Consider the following 17,917-nt stretch of genomic DNA (forward strand, 5'->3'; position numbering starts at 1 on the left):
CTTTTACTTGCTCTGAGTTTAGCACCTCCTGGTTTTATCATCTCCTTGTTTCAGATCATCTTCCTAATTCAGTATCATTATATATAAAATCAGGGTATATAAAATCAGGGTAGCAACACATTGGAAGTTTCTCATACAAAGCATAGTAGATCATTTAAAGACCATTTTAGTAGACTGTGTTTGTATGACTTTCAAATCTGTGTTCTTTTTCTTTTTAGTGGTCAATTGCTCTGATCCTGGAATTCCTGCAAATTCTATAAGAGAAAGTAAAATTGAACATGGAAATTTCACATATGGCACAGTGGTATTTTATGACTGTAATCCTGGATATTTTTTATTTGGCTCTTCAGTTTTAATTTGTCAACCAAATGGCCACTGGGACAAAACTCTACCTGAATGCATTAGTAAGTAGATAATGTGTATGCTTCTACAAAGACTGTGGACTAGACTAGGTATTATTTTTCACAACATTTCCATCAGTCTCGTGACACCAATTAGAATAATCATATTTATATACATTTTTGTGTGTGCAGTAGTGATGGAAGGTCTCAGTAGCAGCTGAAGTAGCGCAGTTATACTGTTATTGCATGTAGCAAATAACATAGAAACTTTGGGAAATGCAATAACTGAAACAAATATCTCCGAATGCTTCAGCACAATCATCCCTGAGAGCAGGGATAGAAGGTCAAAACATATCCATTGAATTTGCAATATGTGGCCTCCACTGGCCACAAAGCTATAATCACACTGAAACTTAAAAACTATAGTACCCAATTATTGACTTATGTCACAATAGTACTTTCTGGACTTCTCTTGGGACAATGGCAAGATCAGACTATCTATGAAGACAGTAAGCAAATAGTAATGGCACTGTAGAGCACCAAAAGTGTCCTCTGGATCATGTCCTCAGCTTACTACACTACCAAATGTACCTGAACACCATAGTCATATACAACTTATCCACTATGGCAAGTGGATCAACACAAGGAGGTTGTTTTTGTTCTGCCTTGTCATGAACCACTTTCTAACTGTGATGTAGATATAGCCATAGATGTTTCATAGGTTTTCAGTTGTCTGGAACAGCTCATTTACCCAGTTCTCTATAAGTCTATGAAAAAGGTTTTGGTTTAGGATCAAAAATTTCTCTCTGAGAAAGGCTGAAAGCTTTATTTTCTAGAGGTTAAAGGGAAAATAGGCTAAGGATTCCTTATTCAGGAATCATGGCCTGATATTTGCAATATTGTAGATATCAGTTCTCAGTTTCACCTTTATTAGTCTTCCTTAATTGAGGTTTCTCCAGTTCTGCTATTCTTTCTCTAAAAAAAAAAAATCTGAAAATTTATTTCTTATTACTGTTAAAACTTTTAGTTCTGGAACTTGTCGCTTTCTTAGATGGGATAAGTAGCTTGATTGGAAGTCACAGTTGAACATATAACAAAAAGTCTAACAGTTTCACATTAAATTTTGAGGTAACATTGCCATTGCAGAAAGACAAGTGTTACTTAATAGTAGCATATCTCCAAAGAGAAAGAAATTCTAAAGGTAAAGGTGCAAAGACTTCTTCTTTCTCCTTTTGTTTTTTTATCTCTTAGTATTCTTTCAGAATTGTCACAAGTAATTTAATAATACAGATTTTACTCTTCTTTTAAGCTGACCTTTGAGAGTAAGAGTGCTATGTGTACTTTTGAAAGGGCATCCTCAGCTGTATTTGTGCCATTTATATAGAGGGGTCAATGAATTCTAACCTAGACACTATCTATGATATTTTGTAATCATAAAGCTTACCAAAACTTATTCTAATGCAGCTATTGAATATTTTTTATAAGAGCCATTCAGCTTCCGGAGTGTTTTGCAAATTGTTTCCCTTGTGGACATATGCAGGGCAGTCATTTAGTAGTCTGCTCTTTTTTTTCACTGTAAGAGCAATGGAAAAGAATTGGAAAGCTTGCTGGATGTTTTTCTTTGACCCAGGTTGGATTATTTTTTTGACCTAGCTGGATTTCAGTCTCTCTCTAACTAGTCTCAAAGAACACACACTTTTTTGAAATATCACTAGAATAATGGAGAAGAGACATGGTAACAAAGGAAAAGTTGTTCGCCTGTAAAGTGACTCAATTCTTTTGAAAGGTGTTGTAGCTAGAATACTTCTAGCTACTATAAATCCTGTAACAAGCAGAATTCAGCGTTGGTCTGGACCATAATGCCCTTTTAACTCTCCCTTTGAATTAAAGACTTTCAGGGGCATATGCTACTTAGGCACATGTTACTTGTAAAATACTTTAAATTTTAAATGTACTCAAAATACAACATATGTATGTTTTGACAATATACCTCAAACAATACCAGTGACCATATCAGATTTTTTTTTGTACTGCAAAGTATTCTCAATTTAGTTCTGATAGACATGCTCTGATTTGTTATTTTTAAGCTACTGAGATGTGAGTACATACAATCCACACCTTCCAAGCTTGAAATCCAAATAATGTAGACTAGTTTTTTACTGGTGTCTGTGCCATCCTCTCAGTAATTCCATTGCAGCACCATGTCCTGACATTTATTTCCTCAGAATATGACAATGTTAATGTGCCTTTTGTTTATTGGGATTTTTCAGGGAAAAAGAAATAGCCATTGAAATGTCACACTGGCAAAAGAATTATTTGCAATATATTTCAGAATTCTTTTTTTTTTTAAGGAAAGTAAGGTTTTGGTTTGACAGAAATTGATTGATAATTGTCCATAATAATGAAAAAAATATAATTTGACCTGACTTTTTTACATACTCTGAGGAAGACTAACAATATTATTCTCTTTTATTTTTCTTTTCCCCTCATTATTTGTTCTTTAAATCTGAATCAAAGCCAAACATAAAATAAAATTTACACAGCTATAAGAAGGTACTGTGCAGGTATGTGATGGAACAGGACTAGATCAACCAGCAGATCTTTAAGGATGCTTTCCATAGAGTGTAAGAGCTCTCAGTACCCAGGTGTAAGAAATAAAGAAAGGAAGGCAAGAGACCAGCATAGATAAGTTGAGACCTGCTGGTCAAACTAAAGAGCAAGAAGGAAATGCACAGGCAGTGGAAGCAGGGACATCCTGGGAAGAGTATAGGGACGCTGCCCTGTGTAGGGATGGGGTCAGGAAGGCCAAGGCATGGATGGAGCTGAAGCTGGCAAGGGAGGCAAAGAATAAGAAGAAGGGCTTCTACAGGTATGTCAGCCACAAAAGAGAGGTTAAAGAAAGCATGCTGCCTCTGATGAGCAAAAGTGGCAAGCTGGTAACAACAGATGAGGAGAAGACTGAAGTACTCAACAACTTTTTTGCCTCAGTCTTCACTGGCAGCCTCTCTTCCCACACCTCTCGAGTGGATGGACTGCAAGACAAGGACTGGGGGAGCAAAGTCCCTCCCACTGTAAGTGAAGATCAGGTTCATGACCGCCTGAGGAACCTGAATATACATCAGTCCATGGGACCTGAGTCCTGAGGGAATTGGCTGATGTAGTTGCTAAGCCACTCTCCATGATATTTCAAAAGTCATGGCAGTCAGGTGAAGACCCTGGGGACTGGAAAAAGGGAACCGTTGCACCCATTTTTAAAAAGGGTAGAAAGGAGGACCCTGGGAACTACTGACTTGTTAGCCTCACCTCTGTGCCTGGGAAGATCATGGAACAAATCCTCCTAGAAACTATGCCAAGGCCCGTGGATGACAGGGAGGTGATTCGAGACAGCCAGCATGGCTTCACCAAGGGCAATCCTGACCAACCTAGTGGCCTTCTATGATGGAGTGACTACACCAGTGGAGAAGGGAAGAGCTAGAGATATCATCTATCTGGACTTCTGTAAGGCCTTTGACATGGTCCCCCACAACATCCTCTCTAAATTGGAGAGATATGGGTTTGATGGGTCGACTCTTTGGTCGTTGAAAAATTGGTTGGATGGTCACATCCAGAGAGTAGTGGGCAACGGCTCAATGTCCAGATGGAGATCAGAGACAAGTGGTGTCCCTCAAGGGCCTGTATTGGGATCACTCTGTTCAATATCTTTATCAATGACATGGACAGTGGGATTGAGTGCACCCTCAACAAGTTTGCAGACAACATCAAGTTGAGTGGTGAGGCTGACACGCCTGAGGGATGGGATGTCATCCAGAGGGACCTGGACAAGATTGAGAAGTGGGCCCACGTGAATCTCATGAGGTTCCAGAAGGACAAGTGCAAGGTCCTGCACCTGGGTTGGGGCAACCCCGGGTATCAATACAGGCTGGGGGATGAAGGGATTGAGAGCAGCCCTGCAGAGAAGGACTTGGCAGTACTGGTGGATGAAAAACTGGACATGAGCTGGAAACGTGTGCTGACAGCCCAGAAAGCCAACCGTATCCTGGGCTGCATCAAAAGAAGTGTGGCCAGCAGGTTGAGGGAGGTGATTCTGCCCCTCTGCTCTGCTCTGATGAGACCCCACCTGGAGTACTGTGTCCAGCTCTGGAGTCCCTAGCACAGGAAAGACATGGACCTGTTGGAGTGGGTCCAGAGGAGGGCCACAAAAATGATCAGAGGGATGGAACACCTCTCCTATGAAGAAAGGCTGAGAGAGTTAGGGTTATTGAGCCTGGAGAAGAGAAGCCTGCAGGGAGACCTTATTGCAGCCTTTCAGTACTTAAAGGGGGCTTATAAGGATGGGGGCAGACTTTTTAGTAGGGCCTATTGCCATAGGGCAAGGGGTAATGGTTTTAACCTAAAAGAGGGTGGATTCAGACTAGATATAAAGAAGAATTTTTTACAATAAGGGTGGCGAAACACTGGAAGAAGTTGCCCGGAGAGGTGTTAGATGCCCCATCCTTGGAAACATTCAAGGACAGGCTGGATGAGGCTCTGAGCAACCTGATCTAGTCGAAGATGTCCCTGGTCATTGCGGGGGGGGGGTGGGGGTGGGGGTTGGACTAGATGACCTTTAAAGGTCCCTTCCATCCCAAACTATTCTATGATTCTGTGATTCTGTGATTCTATAACAGAGAGGCAGAAAGGAAGAAATTGATCAAAATAAAATGGAGGATGAATTAACATTAGGAGAAAAAAATAAGAAATATGGTCTACTCTTCACATGAAATACCCACCTGAGAACATGAATATCACATTAAATTTTGTAGAACATTTAACTGAGTTAATGGTAGTATTAGAGGGTGGTATAATTTTCTAAATCTGTTATTAGGAATCCAGGACTTTTAGACATAAGTGTAAACATAAAAGCGAAGTATGTATAGGAAAGCCCAAAACTGAATGCTGTAAGGTATCAGGATGAAAATAACTTTTCCTCTATGACAATATCTGAAAAGGGCAAAAGAATCAATCAAGAAAAATACAGATAATAAAAACACTCTGAAAAATTGTGAATGTTTTTCACAAAAAGAAATAGTTTCACTTCATTGAAGCCTGCATGACCAACATTCCTGTTTATTAATAATGTTCTGTTTGCCTTCTCTACAACCATACACAATTAATAGTAGGTTTTATTTATAAGCAATTGATTAAACAAATAACATGGTAACAGCAAGTGCCCAGTTTGTAAAGATGACCATTCTGACCATTTCACTCAAAGTCCTACAAGACTACAAAATGGTCACAGGGGTCAGGGGCACTAGGTAGGAATCGTAGTCAACCAATCACATACCACATTCCTAAATCCTTTGTGGGGTTGTCAGGAAGATTCTGCACCTTGCAAGCTGGACCCCTAAAAGAACATGTGTCACTGAACACAGAACAGTATATGTATAAATCTAAAGATTGAAGACTGAGAATAATCATCAGAGGAAGATGAATCATCAAACATTACTTTGGTCATATGTTGTATTCTACAACCATTGTACTGTTATATATATCTGAAAGTGCTAGGGAATTGAATACATCCTTAACCCTGATCAGGCTTCTGATCTGGCTTTTTTTGATAAAAAAATCCTTCTGAAAACATTATGGTAGTGAAGATGACGAGGTATTGATAAAACCTACATTTGTATGATTTAGGGGGCTGTTCTAGTACCCTAGTATTTGCAGCTATAATTTGTGGTTTTCATGATGCATAAATGCAAGTATCTTCGGCCAAGATATGCCACATGCCATGGGCAGATGTAAGATAAAAAAAAGTCAAACATGAAAGGCTAGATTCATTCTGTGACCAGAGTGAATTTGGTTTATGAATTTTAACTGTGCATTTCCTCAACTTGACATATTTATCTTGCTTTTAAAATAACTACTTGCTCTCAATCCTTAGAAGTTTTCTCTATATTAACTCCACATGTGGGGGGTTTCTTTTGTACATTTTTGATATGTGCTCTTAATCTTAAAAGACAGACTAGCTATTACTTTTCAATACAGAACTTCGGTTCCATTACATACATTGTCCATGTAGATAATGTTCTCCATAATGATGCCTAAGACCTTTTGTCATTTTATTTTAGTCTTATGGAACAGCTAGCTTCCTGTTGATCTAGCCAAAGTAGCTTCACTGTTACTTTATACAACTTTCCAGTAGATAAGAGGCTGCTGAAATTATTTCAGCGGTGTTATCCTGCTTTTAGACCAGGTTTCTATCATTTAGCCTGTTTTTTATTCCTAAAAAATTACTGCTTTTGACCATTTATAGCAAGAGCCACTTATAATAATTTTCTGTATAAGAGAAAACTGAAGGACAAAAGATATCATGCTAAATTTTGCCATTTTCTTTCCTGAGCTTACGTACTTCATGACATTTGAGCCAGTTAGCAAAATTAGGTGTGTGTAAGGTAACTGTTGGATACCCTTATGTGCAATCTGTAAGTGGAAATCACAAAAATGTCAAAATTGAGAGTACTAAAAATTAATCACAGTATGGAAATAACTAGCAATTATTGATCAAAATTTACTCAATAAAAAACTGATATGATACGTAGTTTATCCATGACCATTTCTAAGATTAGGATCCTATAGAAATTCCCTCCAACTTCTGTGCAATTAACATCAATGGATGATGCCTCGGAATATGTTAAAAATATGTCATCAAATATTTTATTTATATAATGCAATGTTTTAAGTAACCAAAACCATGAATATGAAATTAGTAAATTAGCATTAAGGTTCATAGCAAAATTTGGCCAAAATCTTGTTTATAAACCTAATAGACTTCATGACCAATGATTTTGGACCAGTGAATGAGACATGAAGGTCTGCATATTCTCTACCTCAGCAGTGACTTTGGCAGATACTGTCATCCTTTATTTGTTCTCTGATGAGTATGTGCATGAGTGTGTGTTTGTGTGTGTATGTGTTCATACCATAAAGATCAACTTAGTGAATGAGTGTCTTTGGACATTAATATCTGTATCTAAAATACCTTTTTGATGTCTCCAAATATTTGTTTCACAGTTTTTGGTCTGTAATATATTTTGCATTTCTAATCACATATGTCTCCTTTCCCCAAACTCTGAAAAGGTCAGCCTCTTCACAAAGTTTATGTATGGAGTTTTGAAAATGATAACAACAAACTGTTTGATCAGTGATAATAACCTTTTTTTATCTCCAATAATTATGCATTGTAGTGATTGACTGTGGCCATCCTGGCGTTCCTCCTAACGCGGTCCTATCTGGAGATAAATATACGTTTGGGTCTACTGTTCATTATACCTGCACAGGTAGACGATCGCTGTTAGGGCAGTCATCTCGTACATGTCAGTTAAATGGACACTGGAGTGGATCTCTTCCTCATTGCTCAGGTAATATTTTTGAATTGATGAGTGTGTCCTGAAGTTGTTTTGAATTTATTTTGATTTTATCAGAAGGCCATTTTAAAATCTGGAAAATAATGTATAAAAATGTAGTATTATCTCAGTAGAAATAAAAAAAGTAAAACCAAAATAAGTAAAAACTATTAGCAAGAAAATAATTTGGGAGAAGTAGGCTTTCTCAGTGACATTTAATATGAATAGGAAATTGCACATTCAATAGAATGTTAAAGGCACTGGTTTGTTTCGAAAATATTTTCTATGTGACTTCTGGAAAGAGTATTAATTTCCACAGGGAAACCTTGCATCATTATCTCTTCAAGATGATGGGTAATTTTTTTTTTTTTTACACTTGTAAAATATCTACTAACTTGATGACACCTCAGGTATATCTTAACTGCATAATACATCCATCTTTATGATAAAGCCAAGTGGGCTCGACATAATTTCAAGAAAGGATGCTCAGTTTTTGAGGGAACACCATTTAATCCTTGTAATAGATTAGCCCTCACTGAAGTCAAGATATGTTTTCTGAACAACTTAATGCTTAGGAATGTTCCATTTCACAACTTCAGTTTGATTCACTTTAACAGCAGTGATCAAATGAGAAACAGAAATCTACGTCGCACACTAATTTGAGATTTGGCTAAATCCCATTTCTTATCTTAGAGCATGTAAACACAGATTGTGATAGAGGTTAATCATGTTATCAGTTTTAATTCTCAATAAATATTGGGGGGAGGTTCCTTCTTGTCATCCTCATTTTTCCATTATATAGTTTAAAGAAATCAGTGGGGTTTTGGACTTTATTCAGACCTATGTAATAGGTCTGCCTATGTATGGCAGAAAACAGGAAGAAAACAAGTGACACATTCTTTCTTGGGTTACAGCTATGCCAAAACAAAAGGTGAAAAATAACCAATATGCAAATCTGACAGCTATACCAGTTTCACAATAAAAATCCAAGGTTCTTTACAGCCTTAGTAAGTCATAGAATCATAGAATGGTTTGGGTCAGAAGGGACCTTTAAAAATCATCTAGTCCAACCACCCAGCCATAGGCAGGGACATCTTCCACTAGAATCATAGAATCATAGAATGGTTTGCTTTGGAAGGGATCTTTAAAGATCATCTAGTCCAATCTCCCTGCCCATGGCAGGGAGATCTTTCACTAGATCATGTTGCTCAAAGCCTCATCCAACCCGACCTCAAACACTTCCAGGGATGAGGCATCCACAGCTTCTCTGGGCAGCCTGGTCCTGTGTCTCTTCACCCTTTCTTCCCTATGTCCAATCTAAATCTACCCTCTTTCAGTTTAAAACCATTGCCCCTTTTCCTGTTGCTACAGGCCTTGATAAAAAGTCTCTCTCCATCTTTCTTATATATTTTGTATATTGAAAGGCTGCAATAAGGTCTCCTGGGATCCTTCCTTTCTCCAGGCTGAACAGCCCCAACTCTCAGCATTTTTGCATAGGAGAGGTGTTCCTGCCCTCTGGTCATTTTTGTCACCTTCCTCTGGACATGCTCTAAAAGGTCCGTGTCCTTCTTGTACTGAGGACCCCAGAACCGAATACAGTACTCCAGGTGGGGTCTCACATATTCCAATCCCTTTTTTTTTCCTGCTGCCTTCATCTCTTTAGTGTATTCAGGTATAAATAAATAATGTCAGCTACAGTTTCAGAATATGCACTTTTTTACAGCCCATGGCACAGAAATGGTTAAAAATTAATAACAAATACTAAAATAGTGCTGCTTGGTTAAAATCTTGCACTAAATTCCAAAGGGTTAGACGAATTTTTCAGTATCTAAACCTTCCATTGCAAACTTTTAGGAAGTGGTTAGACAAGGACAATCTAAATGTTATTATCTTGCTCTATGAGTTCCTCTTCTTTCAATAATTTGCCATTACAGCCTAAAATGTGACAGAAACTAGAAAATGTGAATACTTAATTTAATCCCTTAACTTTGTATCAAGAAAATCAGAGGGAAATTTGCCACAATGGGAACAAATATTGAGTTCTTATAACCTATGATATTTAGAGCTATGCACCAGAAATCAAAGCTTAGTGTAAATATTACTTAGTAATGATATATTTATGTGCATTGCAAATTCAAACTAGGTTAATCAAAAATGTTTTTACTGCTAGTATGCATACATATTTGCTTTGGGGAAAAAAATCCTCTTTAGATAAAATCTAAGGATACTTACTGTAGTTTTCCATAGTCTTTATGAGAAAAGAAAAATCTGAATTAAAAAAAAATAAATTAAAGAAATAGACAAAAATATCAAGGAATACAAATAGGAAGCCTGGAAATGTACATGAAAATATTGAAGAAACCTTACTGAAAATCAGATTGTTCTACCATCATTCTGCTGTTAAATTAAATAAGTGTTCAAATATCTTGGGACAAGCATTTGTAAGTGAAGTACATGAAAATCCTTTTTTTTCTAATGACATATTTTGTACCCACAGAAAGGAAACTCTAATCAGATCTAATGAATTTTTCTCAATACATGAAGAAATATTTCTTTGATATAGGTTCAAATGTTAGTCATAGCAAATCAAATTGTGACAGAATACAACTTATTTTCTTTAGCTGTGCTGTAGCAAACTATAATTCTAGCTTAGGACAACTTTGAGACTTTGTTTTCAAAGTGTATTGAGACTTTGTTTTCAAAGTGTATATCTGAAATGCTTTCTCATTTTAAAATAATTTGCAGTTTATCATACACAATTTCCGTATCTTGTTTCTAAAAATATGTGAAATCATTAGCTTTCGTTGTTAGCCTTGATAACTTGATTTCTTCATTTTTAATGCATATTAAAGCCTTACACTTCGTATTTTTTTGTTGATGATATTAGTAATAAATAAAATAGAATGTTCAACTGACAAAAGATACAGCATGCTTGTCCTTTTCATATATGGAGAAGAATGCAAACAGAAAATGCTAGGTCAGCGAACATAAGGCAACCAAATTTTGTCACATCATCCCTAAGACAGTTTCCTTTTTGTCATATGGCACATTATGTTTCACATCCTAGAGCTAGAAGGAATTGTCATGTCCCATTGATACGTATTGGCATTCAGAAACACAGTTTTCAGTCATCATATGCATATCAGCTGGAGTCAGAAATTTGCAGCAACTTAGAATTCCTCATAAATGCAGCAATGGTTGTGTCCTTACTTAAGTGGTCTAAATGCCCTGTTTTTCATTAAGATTAAATGCCAGCTGAGAATTTGTTACACATATGGGTGAAGGATGGCTCATAACTGACTGTGAAAATCACTTAGTCTAATCTCTGCATGAGGAAATAAAAATATGTTCCGTTATGATATCATTGATTATATCACTGTCACTTCCTGATGTGATTAGTCATTTAGAAAAATTATTTCTGTAACCTTCGATCAAAAGAGCTGGTGGTTAACTTCCCTAAGATTAAAAGAGTAATAATTCACAGTAATGATTAGGCATTAGGAAAGAACACATGATATCATTTACAAGAGGAATATGTAATTTATACTTAGCATAGCAAAAAGCCTATTTTCATTTTTTCATCATAAAATTATTTTAGGCATAATGCCAAGTAGCTTGCTGAAAACTGAGCTGTTATTGTAGAGACTTTACAAGTATAGAATAATTAATAAGCCCTGTCCCAAATTCTTCATAGTCTAAATAAATAATGCTGGAAAATGTAAGATATGGATTCCCAAAATAACAAAAAAAAATCTTGATCTAGGACATTTTTAAATTATTGTAAAAATATCTAGCAGACTATTTTCAAACTAGAGGGATGTTAAGTCATCTAAATAGCTTGGACATGAAGTATTTTGAAAGCTTATAAAATTCTTTTACTTACTATAATTCGGATCTATTTACAATTTCTTTTTAAAGAGGGCTGGCAGGCTGCTTTACTGATCTGTGTCACATAATGACAGAGAAGAGCCTAAGCTTCTGAGTTTGTGATTTTGAACGAGACAGTCAGCTAGCTCTTATACTTACTTGAGTGAGTTTGTTATTTCTGAAAGCATTAAAATATATAGGACCATGTACTTTTTGCACATACATGCTATAGAAGTTCACAATGTAACAGGCATGACTACATTAGTTTGATTATTCTGAAATGAAAGGTGTCAGTTTAAGCTTGATTAACTTAAGTAATTATAAAATTGGCTCCTATATTAGTGAGAGTGGTTCACAATAACCCTACTTTGTCAGCTGCTTCAGCAAGGGGTTGGATAGGTAATACAAGCTGCCAGGTTTGTTCTCTTTTGCATTTCAAAGCAAAGTTCTGCTCTTTTCTGTGACTTTCCAGATGTGCCTTCAGACTGAGGCTCCATAGCTGCTTTCTTTTTTCCCACAAGCCTATAGGAGCTGTGCAGATCAGCTCCTGTAAGGTGCTTACTTATATTGTTTTTCAATGAATTTGTGGGGAAAGAAGGAAGCATGGCCTATATAGAAAAATATATGGAAATAAAAAGTAGTAAACATGACCTACAAAACTGCAGGTTAGCACATGAACTACCTTCATAAGTGACAAAAATATGGTCAGCTTCTTGGACGTATTGGACTAAAACAAGCATTTGCTCATACACCATAATTCTCAAAGCAAAGCAAGCTATTTCTACTCTTCTTCCTTTCACTAGTCTGTTCTGGACATGCTTTTGTTAGTAAAGAGATGTGTCCAACCAGTCACTCCAACAGTATAGTTTACACACGTACAGTGCCAACCAAGGCAAGGGAAGCTCTGTTTTTCTCTGCATCTACAACTCCAGGGTCCTAACTTCCCATAGAACCCCTAGATAGTGCATTTGTCATTTTTAGTCTTCAGGGTACTCGGAGCAGACAACTTTGCTTACTACTTCTATGTAAGAACTTCTCTTATTACTGCTATTCAAGCTTGGGCAAATACAAGAAAACTATAGCTATTCTACAGAAAGCATTATTTACATAATTTGTACAAATCTTTTAATATAATTGTCTCTAATGTGAAGCTATAATATGATGTTCTTAAGTAGTTGAGTTAAAGCTTTCTAGCTGATTCTTAAAATAGTTCTTCGTTATTTATATTAGTGTAACTAAGTGCAAAATACTGCAGATATACTCTCAAAAATATTATGATGTTTGAATTATTTTTTGTACAGAAGACTGTTCAGTTTATTTGCAGGTTGTCACAGAAAACCATAAGCTGAATATCTATGGGTGAAAACCTGAGCAGTGCAACTCCAAGAATTCTAGAACTCAACTCTTTTGTGTTGAAACTCAGTAATACCATATATCTTCATTTCTTATTACATAGAAAACTAACTTAAAGACCTTTAAAAAGATAAAACAGCAGATCCTAAGTACATATTAAAAGATTTAAACAACTGACCTGCTGTGCAAATACAGTGTTACCTAGAGCTTCCTAAAAGTTCTCACCACAAATGAAGATTTAGATGTATAATCTTAGATATTTTTATTATTATGACTATGTTGATTGCTCTAACATTGATATACAACAGATAGTAGAAAACATTAACCCTCTACCTTAGAATTTGCTTAAACATTTCTAGCTGGGAGAGATTTTAGCTATCAGGAAGTCTTGAAGTGAACTTTCAACGTTTCTATGTCAGGCAAATACTTCATGTCAGATGTACATAAAATTGTTGTCTAGAGCTTTCATTCAGTGGTAAAACTGTTACAACTCTAATATAATAAAACTAGGAAGTATTTTATGAACACTTGTTATAGGCAAACAAGAAAGTTATCTTTATGATCAGGATCTTGGTTTTCCTCAGAATTCCTTATTTTAAATGAAAAATGACCAAGGTTTTGGGGCTTTCTTTTTGTTTTCCTATTCTTGTTTGATGATTCTGTTACCAAAAGTTTAGCATGATCTCAGGGGAATCTTGAGATAATTATAATTTCTGTTCTGTACTTAAATATATAAAATAAGTAAAAAGAAATTATTTGAGAATCAAATAATTTTATAATTACAGGGCTTCACACCCACTTTTTTCTGAAAATATAAATATAAATTTATTTATCAACACATAGAAGCATATTTTAAATACAGTATCATAATAATATTTCATATTTATTCTAATCTTTGCACTCTAAATTCTAGGTGATACAGCTGGTTCTTGTGGTGATCCAGGTATCCCAGGTCATGGGTCTAGAGAAGAAAACAATTTTAAAATTAAAAGCACAGTACATTTCAGCTGTGATATTGGATATATCCTCCATGGTTCAGAAGAAAGGACATGTATGGCAAATGGAAGTTGGACAGGAAGACAACCTGAGTGTAAAGGTAAATCACAGAAGATCCATTTTATTTTTAAACTGTCTTGTTAAAAATTCTAATCAGAAAACCTATTCTACGTTGCCAGTTTTGTGTTGTGAATGTTATACAGTTGATTTATGGACTGACCATTAAATTTTTTTAAGTAAGTTGTTACACCATAGCAATGGTTTGGCATCAGGTAACAAATTTGAAATCAGTTCCTGGCACCCATGAAACAGCATGTTTTCAGTCTTGAGAAAAAAAATGTATACTGAACTGTTATTTCTTCTCAACCTTGTGTCAGTGTCAACTATGTGTGTTATCCAGTACAAAAAACTAAGCAGAAAAGGAAATAGATAAGACCTCTAGAACTCAATTTTTGCGGAAAGATTTTTTTCCCTTAAAAATCTTACCACCACTTGATCTGTAATTACAATCATTATACATCTGAATTTCAGAGAAAAGAGCTGAGTTTTAGGAAAATATCATTGTCGGGATTTTATTAGATACCTCTATGTCATAAATGATTGGCTTAAAATTTTTATTTACTAATACTGTTGACATTATTATTATTTTTCAATAGAATATGAAATGCTGAAACAAGTTTATTTGGAAAAAAATCATTTTAGAAATTTCAAGCTAGATGTATTATCATAGAAGAAAGCTCTAACAGAATATTTATGGAGAATCATTTATTACCTTAATTGTCTTGATTCAAAAATAGGAAATAATTCCCAATAGACTCTTCTTCAAAGAAAAGCTTCCTGAAAAACAAAAAATAATTTGAGAACCTGTACTCTTATTTTCCACTTTATCACTGTTGACTGCGTTATCTGTATGAAATAGTAATCTCATTTTAAAAACTTATTTCACAAGCTGGTTTTGTAGTATCCTTTCTGCTGAATGACTGCCACCCTGACACGACTTAAATATACATATATGTGTTTGTATGTTAGTATCTGAAGGGATATGCTTAGCCCAACTGAACTTTATGCTATTCTTCTTTTATCTTATCTATTACAGAATTTAATTACCCCTTTTACATTTTAAGATATTTTGGTGTTATTTTTCCCCCTAAAAATCTCTTGAAATGATGAATCTGGTTCACAGAGATATATATATATAGGTGTGTGTAATGCACACACAGGTATATTGTTCTAGTTTAGGTCATATAGATGTGTATATGTAATCACATAAGAAAGATGCATAAAAATTCCGAAGTTGAGCATTGAAGAACTGGGAAACATCAGGCTTACACCTGGTTATGAAATAATAGTTTGACTCTATCCTGTGCTTTGAATTAGGTAGGAAATGCACTTTGGTGAAGCTATAAATGTATACATGCTATAGATTAAAATGAAATCTACAATGATAACTGTAGATTAGGCATTTTCTTATAATTGGGAGTTTACCTTTGCAGCTGAACTAGCTTTCCTTTAATGCAGATTTTAAAGTGAAATTCGTAGGCTGTGTTTCCCTACATACAAAAGAGTAAAAACAAATAATTAATGCAAACAGCTATTTACTGTACAATATGACTTATCAGTAGGTGGTGAAACTTAAATTTTTCAGGACAACAGTATGGATTTCTACCACATAACACTGCTGGCAGCAAGATTGTCCTTAGGCATTACTGTTTCAAAAATTATCTTTACTGCATTTTAAAAATATTTAACATTTTGCTTTATAGCTGTGCAGTGTGGTAATCCAGGAACAACTGCTAATGGAAAAGTATTTCGTATTGATGGAACTACATTCTCTAATTCAGTAATTTATTCATGCATGGAAGGATACATACTTTCTGGACCATCTGTAAGACAATGCACTGCCAATGGAACATGGTCTGGATCCTTGCCAAACTGCACAAGTAAGACACATCTCTAATGAATAGTCTTTGCTTTTCTCTCCTATGAAAGACAATACAGTAAAATACAGAAGTTGGATGCAAATAAATTAAGTCTTCAGCTTTTTCTTGCACTAATTCATACATAATTGTGTACGTGAAATACTTTAAAAAGATATAGTGCTATGAGAAGATGAATACCTTTTTTTAAAGACAGACAGAGTATAGAAAAGTATATAGACTACTGTTACAGTTTAAAGGAGTTGTATGGTTACATGATCTACCTACTTTAATCCTTTCCTAGTATATATTTTTAATCTTGTTTATATGTTGTGATATCTCATATTCAGACATTATTAATTTAATTGCTTTTCTTTATCATTAAAACATAACAGCATAATATTCTGGTCTTCCAGGGAGCAGAAAATAAAAACTTTGAAATAAACACTTGAGAATTCTTTTTGTAGTGACTCTGAGGTCAAAACGGTTGTCCCACTCTCACAATAACATCTTCTGTTTGGCCTCTTCATCAACCTTATACTTGCTTTAGTTACTCAGCTAACAGAAGCTATTTCAGCTTCTCTCACATTCATAATAAGTATTTTGCAACAGTTTATTTTCAAGCCCATCTATTCCTGCTTTATTATATGTCCTAGTTCATCTTTTAGTAACAATTATGAAAACTTTACATTTATGTGACACACAAGACTGCCTATCATTTCGAGGAAACATATCCTCATCAGAGGTATAGCAAACTGTTGCTTAAACTTTTAACTAATACCCTAGTTTTCATAGAATTGGCTACTTTACACACTTATAGCAACCCAAGTAGAGGCCAAAAGTAAGATGATAAAGAAAACTTCTCCTTCTTGTGTTGTTTTTAAATCCATCTTTAATGGTAAACATGGGAACAGTGCTTTGCAGCCAGCAAACCTGTGAGAGAGCCTGTTTTTGTTTATTTATTATTTTCCAAGTTATAATGAGAACCAGATTAATTGTACCAAAGATAAAGGTGTTTTGTAATGGTAACTGCATTTATATTTTTTTCTTGCATTTTAAAATGACATTTAGCTGAAGTACATGCTAAAACAGTCTTCTCAAAAAACGCTACTCAGGTAGAAACTTAGGATTTTCACTTAAAACCTAAAAAAATGTCTTAACAGGAAAAGTATCCTAATAAAACAGAGAGGCATTGTGAAGATTATGTGTAATAGAAAAAAATATTATTGATTTAATTAATATACAAGTATTTTAAATTTGTTATACAATAAATCTATTGACATTCCTAATACACAGTTCTCTTATTGTTATGATTACACATATAAAAAGTATATCCCCTCATATGTTTATTCCAGCAATAATGTTATTTAGGGGTTTTTAGTTTGATGTGTATCCCCCGGAGCGGTCAGAATATGAAAAGAACAACTGAAGGAAAATCTTACCAAAAAAGGTACAAAATCTGAGAATCTCAGCCTGACTCATGTCTGCCTTTTTGATCATTGCTGACTATTACCTAAATCCTAAAGGGGAATGGAAGCGCTACTAGGTACTACAACTTGTATCTAAGCTGATATAGGTACTAGCAGCAGCTCTAAAATACTCAGAAATGGAGAGGCATTTTACAGCACTGCAGAATGGCTGAAGTCGGCAGTCAACTCTGGAGATTGTCTAGTCCAGCCCCTCTGCTCATGGCAGGATCAGCTAGGGCAGGTTGCTCAGAGCCGTATCCAGTCTGTGTCCTTTTCTACAGACCTTTAATTCTATAGTTCCCTAGTGCATCTAAACATAAAATAAAAAGTATATTAAACTTCATCATACTTAACTTGCTATGTTCTCTCTTATGACAATCTATCAATTTTAAATTGCCAACAGACAATTAACAAGAATTATTGGACAATATTAGCTAAATAACTAATTAACAGATCATGAGTTAACAATCCCCTGTTTCTCCTGCCAGTTTTATCTGCAGGTCTATAAAATATGCCTGAAGAAGATTATCTATTGTAAGGCAACAATTTTCTCATAATGATTTCAAAGTGTATCCAAAGCCCTAAAATTGGTA

General features: G+C 35.2%; 1 protein-coding gene across 1 annotated transcript in view; it reads left to right on the plus strand.

The window, feature by feature from the left end:
• Positions 1 to 17,917, plus strand: part of CSMD3 (CUB and Sushi multiple domains 3) — a 746,059-nt gene that overhangs the window by 679,933 nt on the left and 48,209 nt on the right. The window contains exons 56-59 of the mRNA XM_087747332.1: positions 219 to 404; positions 7,565 to 7,738; positions 13,857 to 14,039; positions 15,703 to 15,879. Coding sequence (XP_087603458.1) covers positions 219 to 404; positions 7,565 to 7,738; positions 13,857 to 14,039; positions 15,703 to 15,879 — 720 coding nt within the window. The remainder of the gene's footprint in view (positions 1 to 218; positions 405 to 7,564; positions 7,739 to 13,856; positions 14,040 to 15,702; positions 15,880 to 17,917) is intronic.

Source organism: Nipponia nippon, unplaced genomic scaffold, assembly GCF_047370975.1.
Source record: "Nipponia nippon isolate SJK-2023a ecotype South Korea unplaced genomic scaffold, ASM4737097v1 scaffold_1, whole genome shotgun sequence".
NCBI classification, from domain to species: domain Eukaryota; kingdom Metazoa; phylum Chordata; class Aves; order Pelecaniformes; family Threskiornithidae; genus Nipponia; species Nipponia nippon.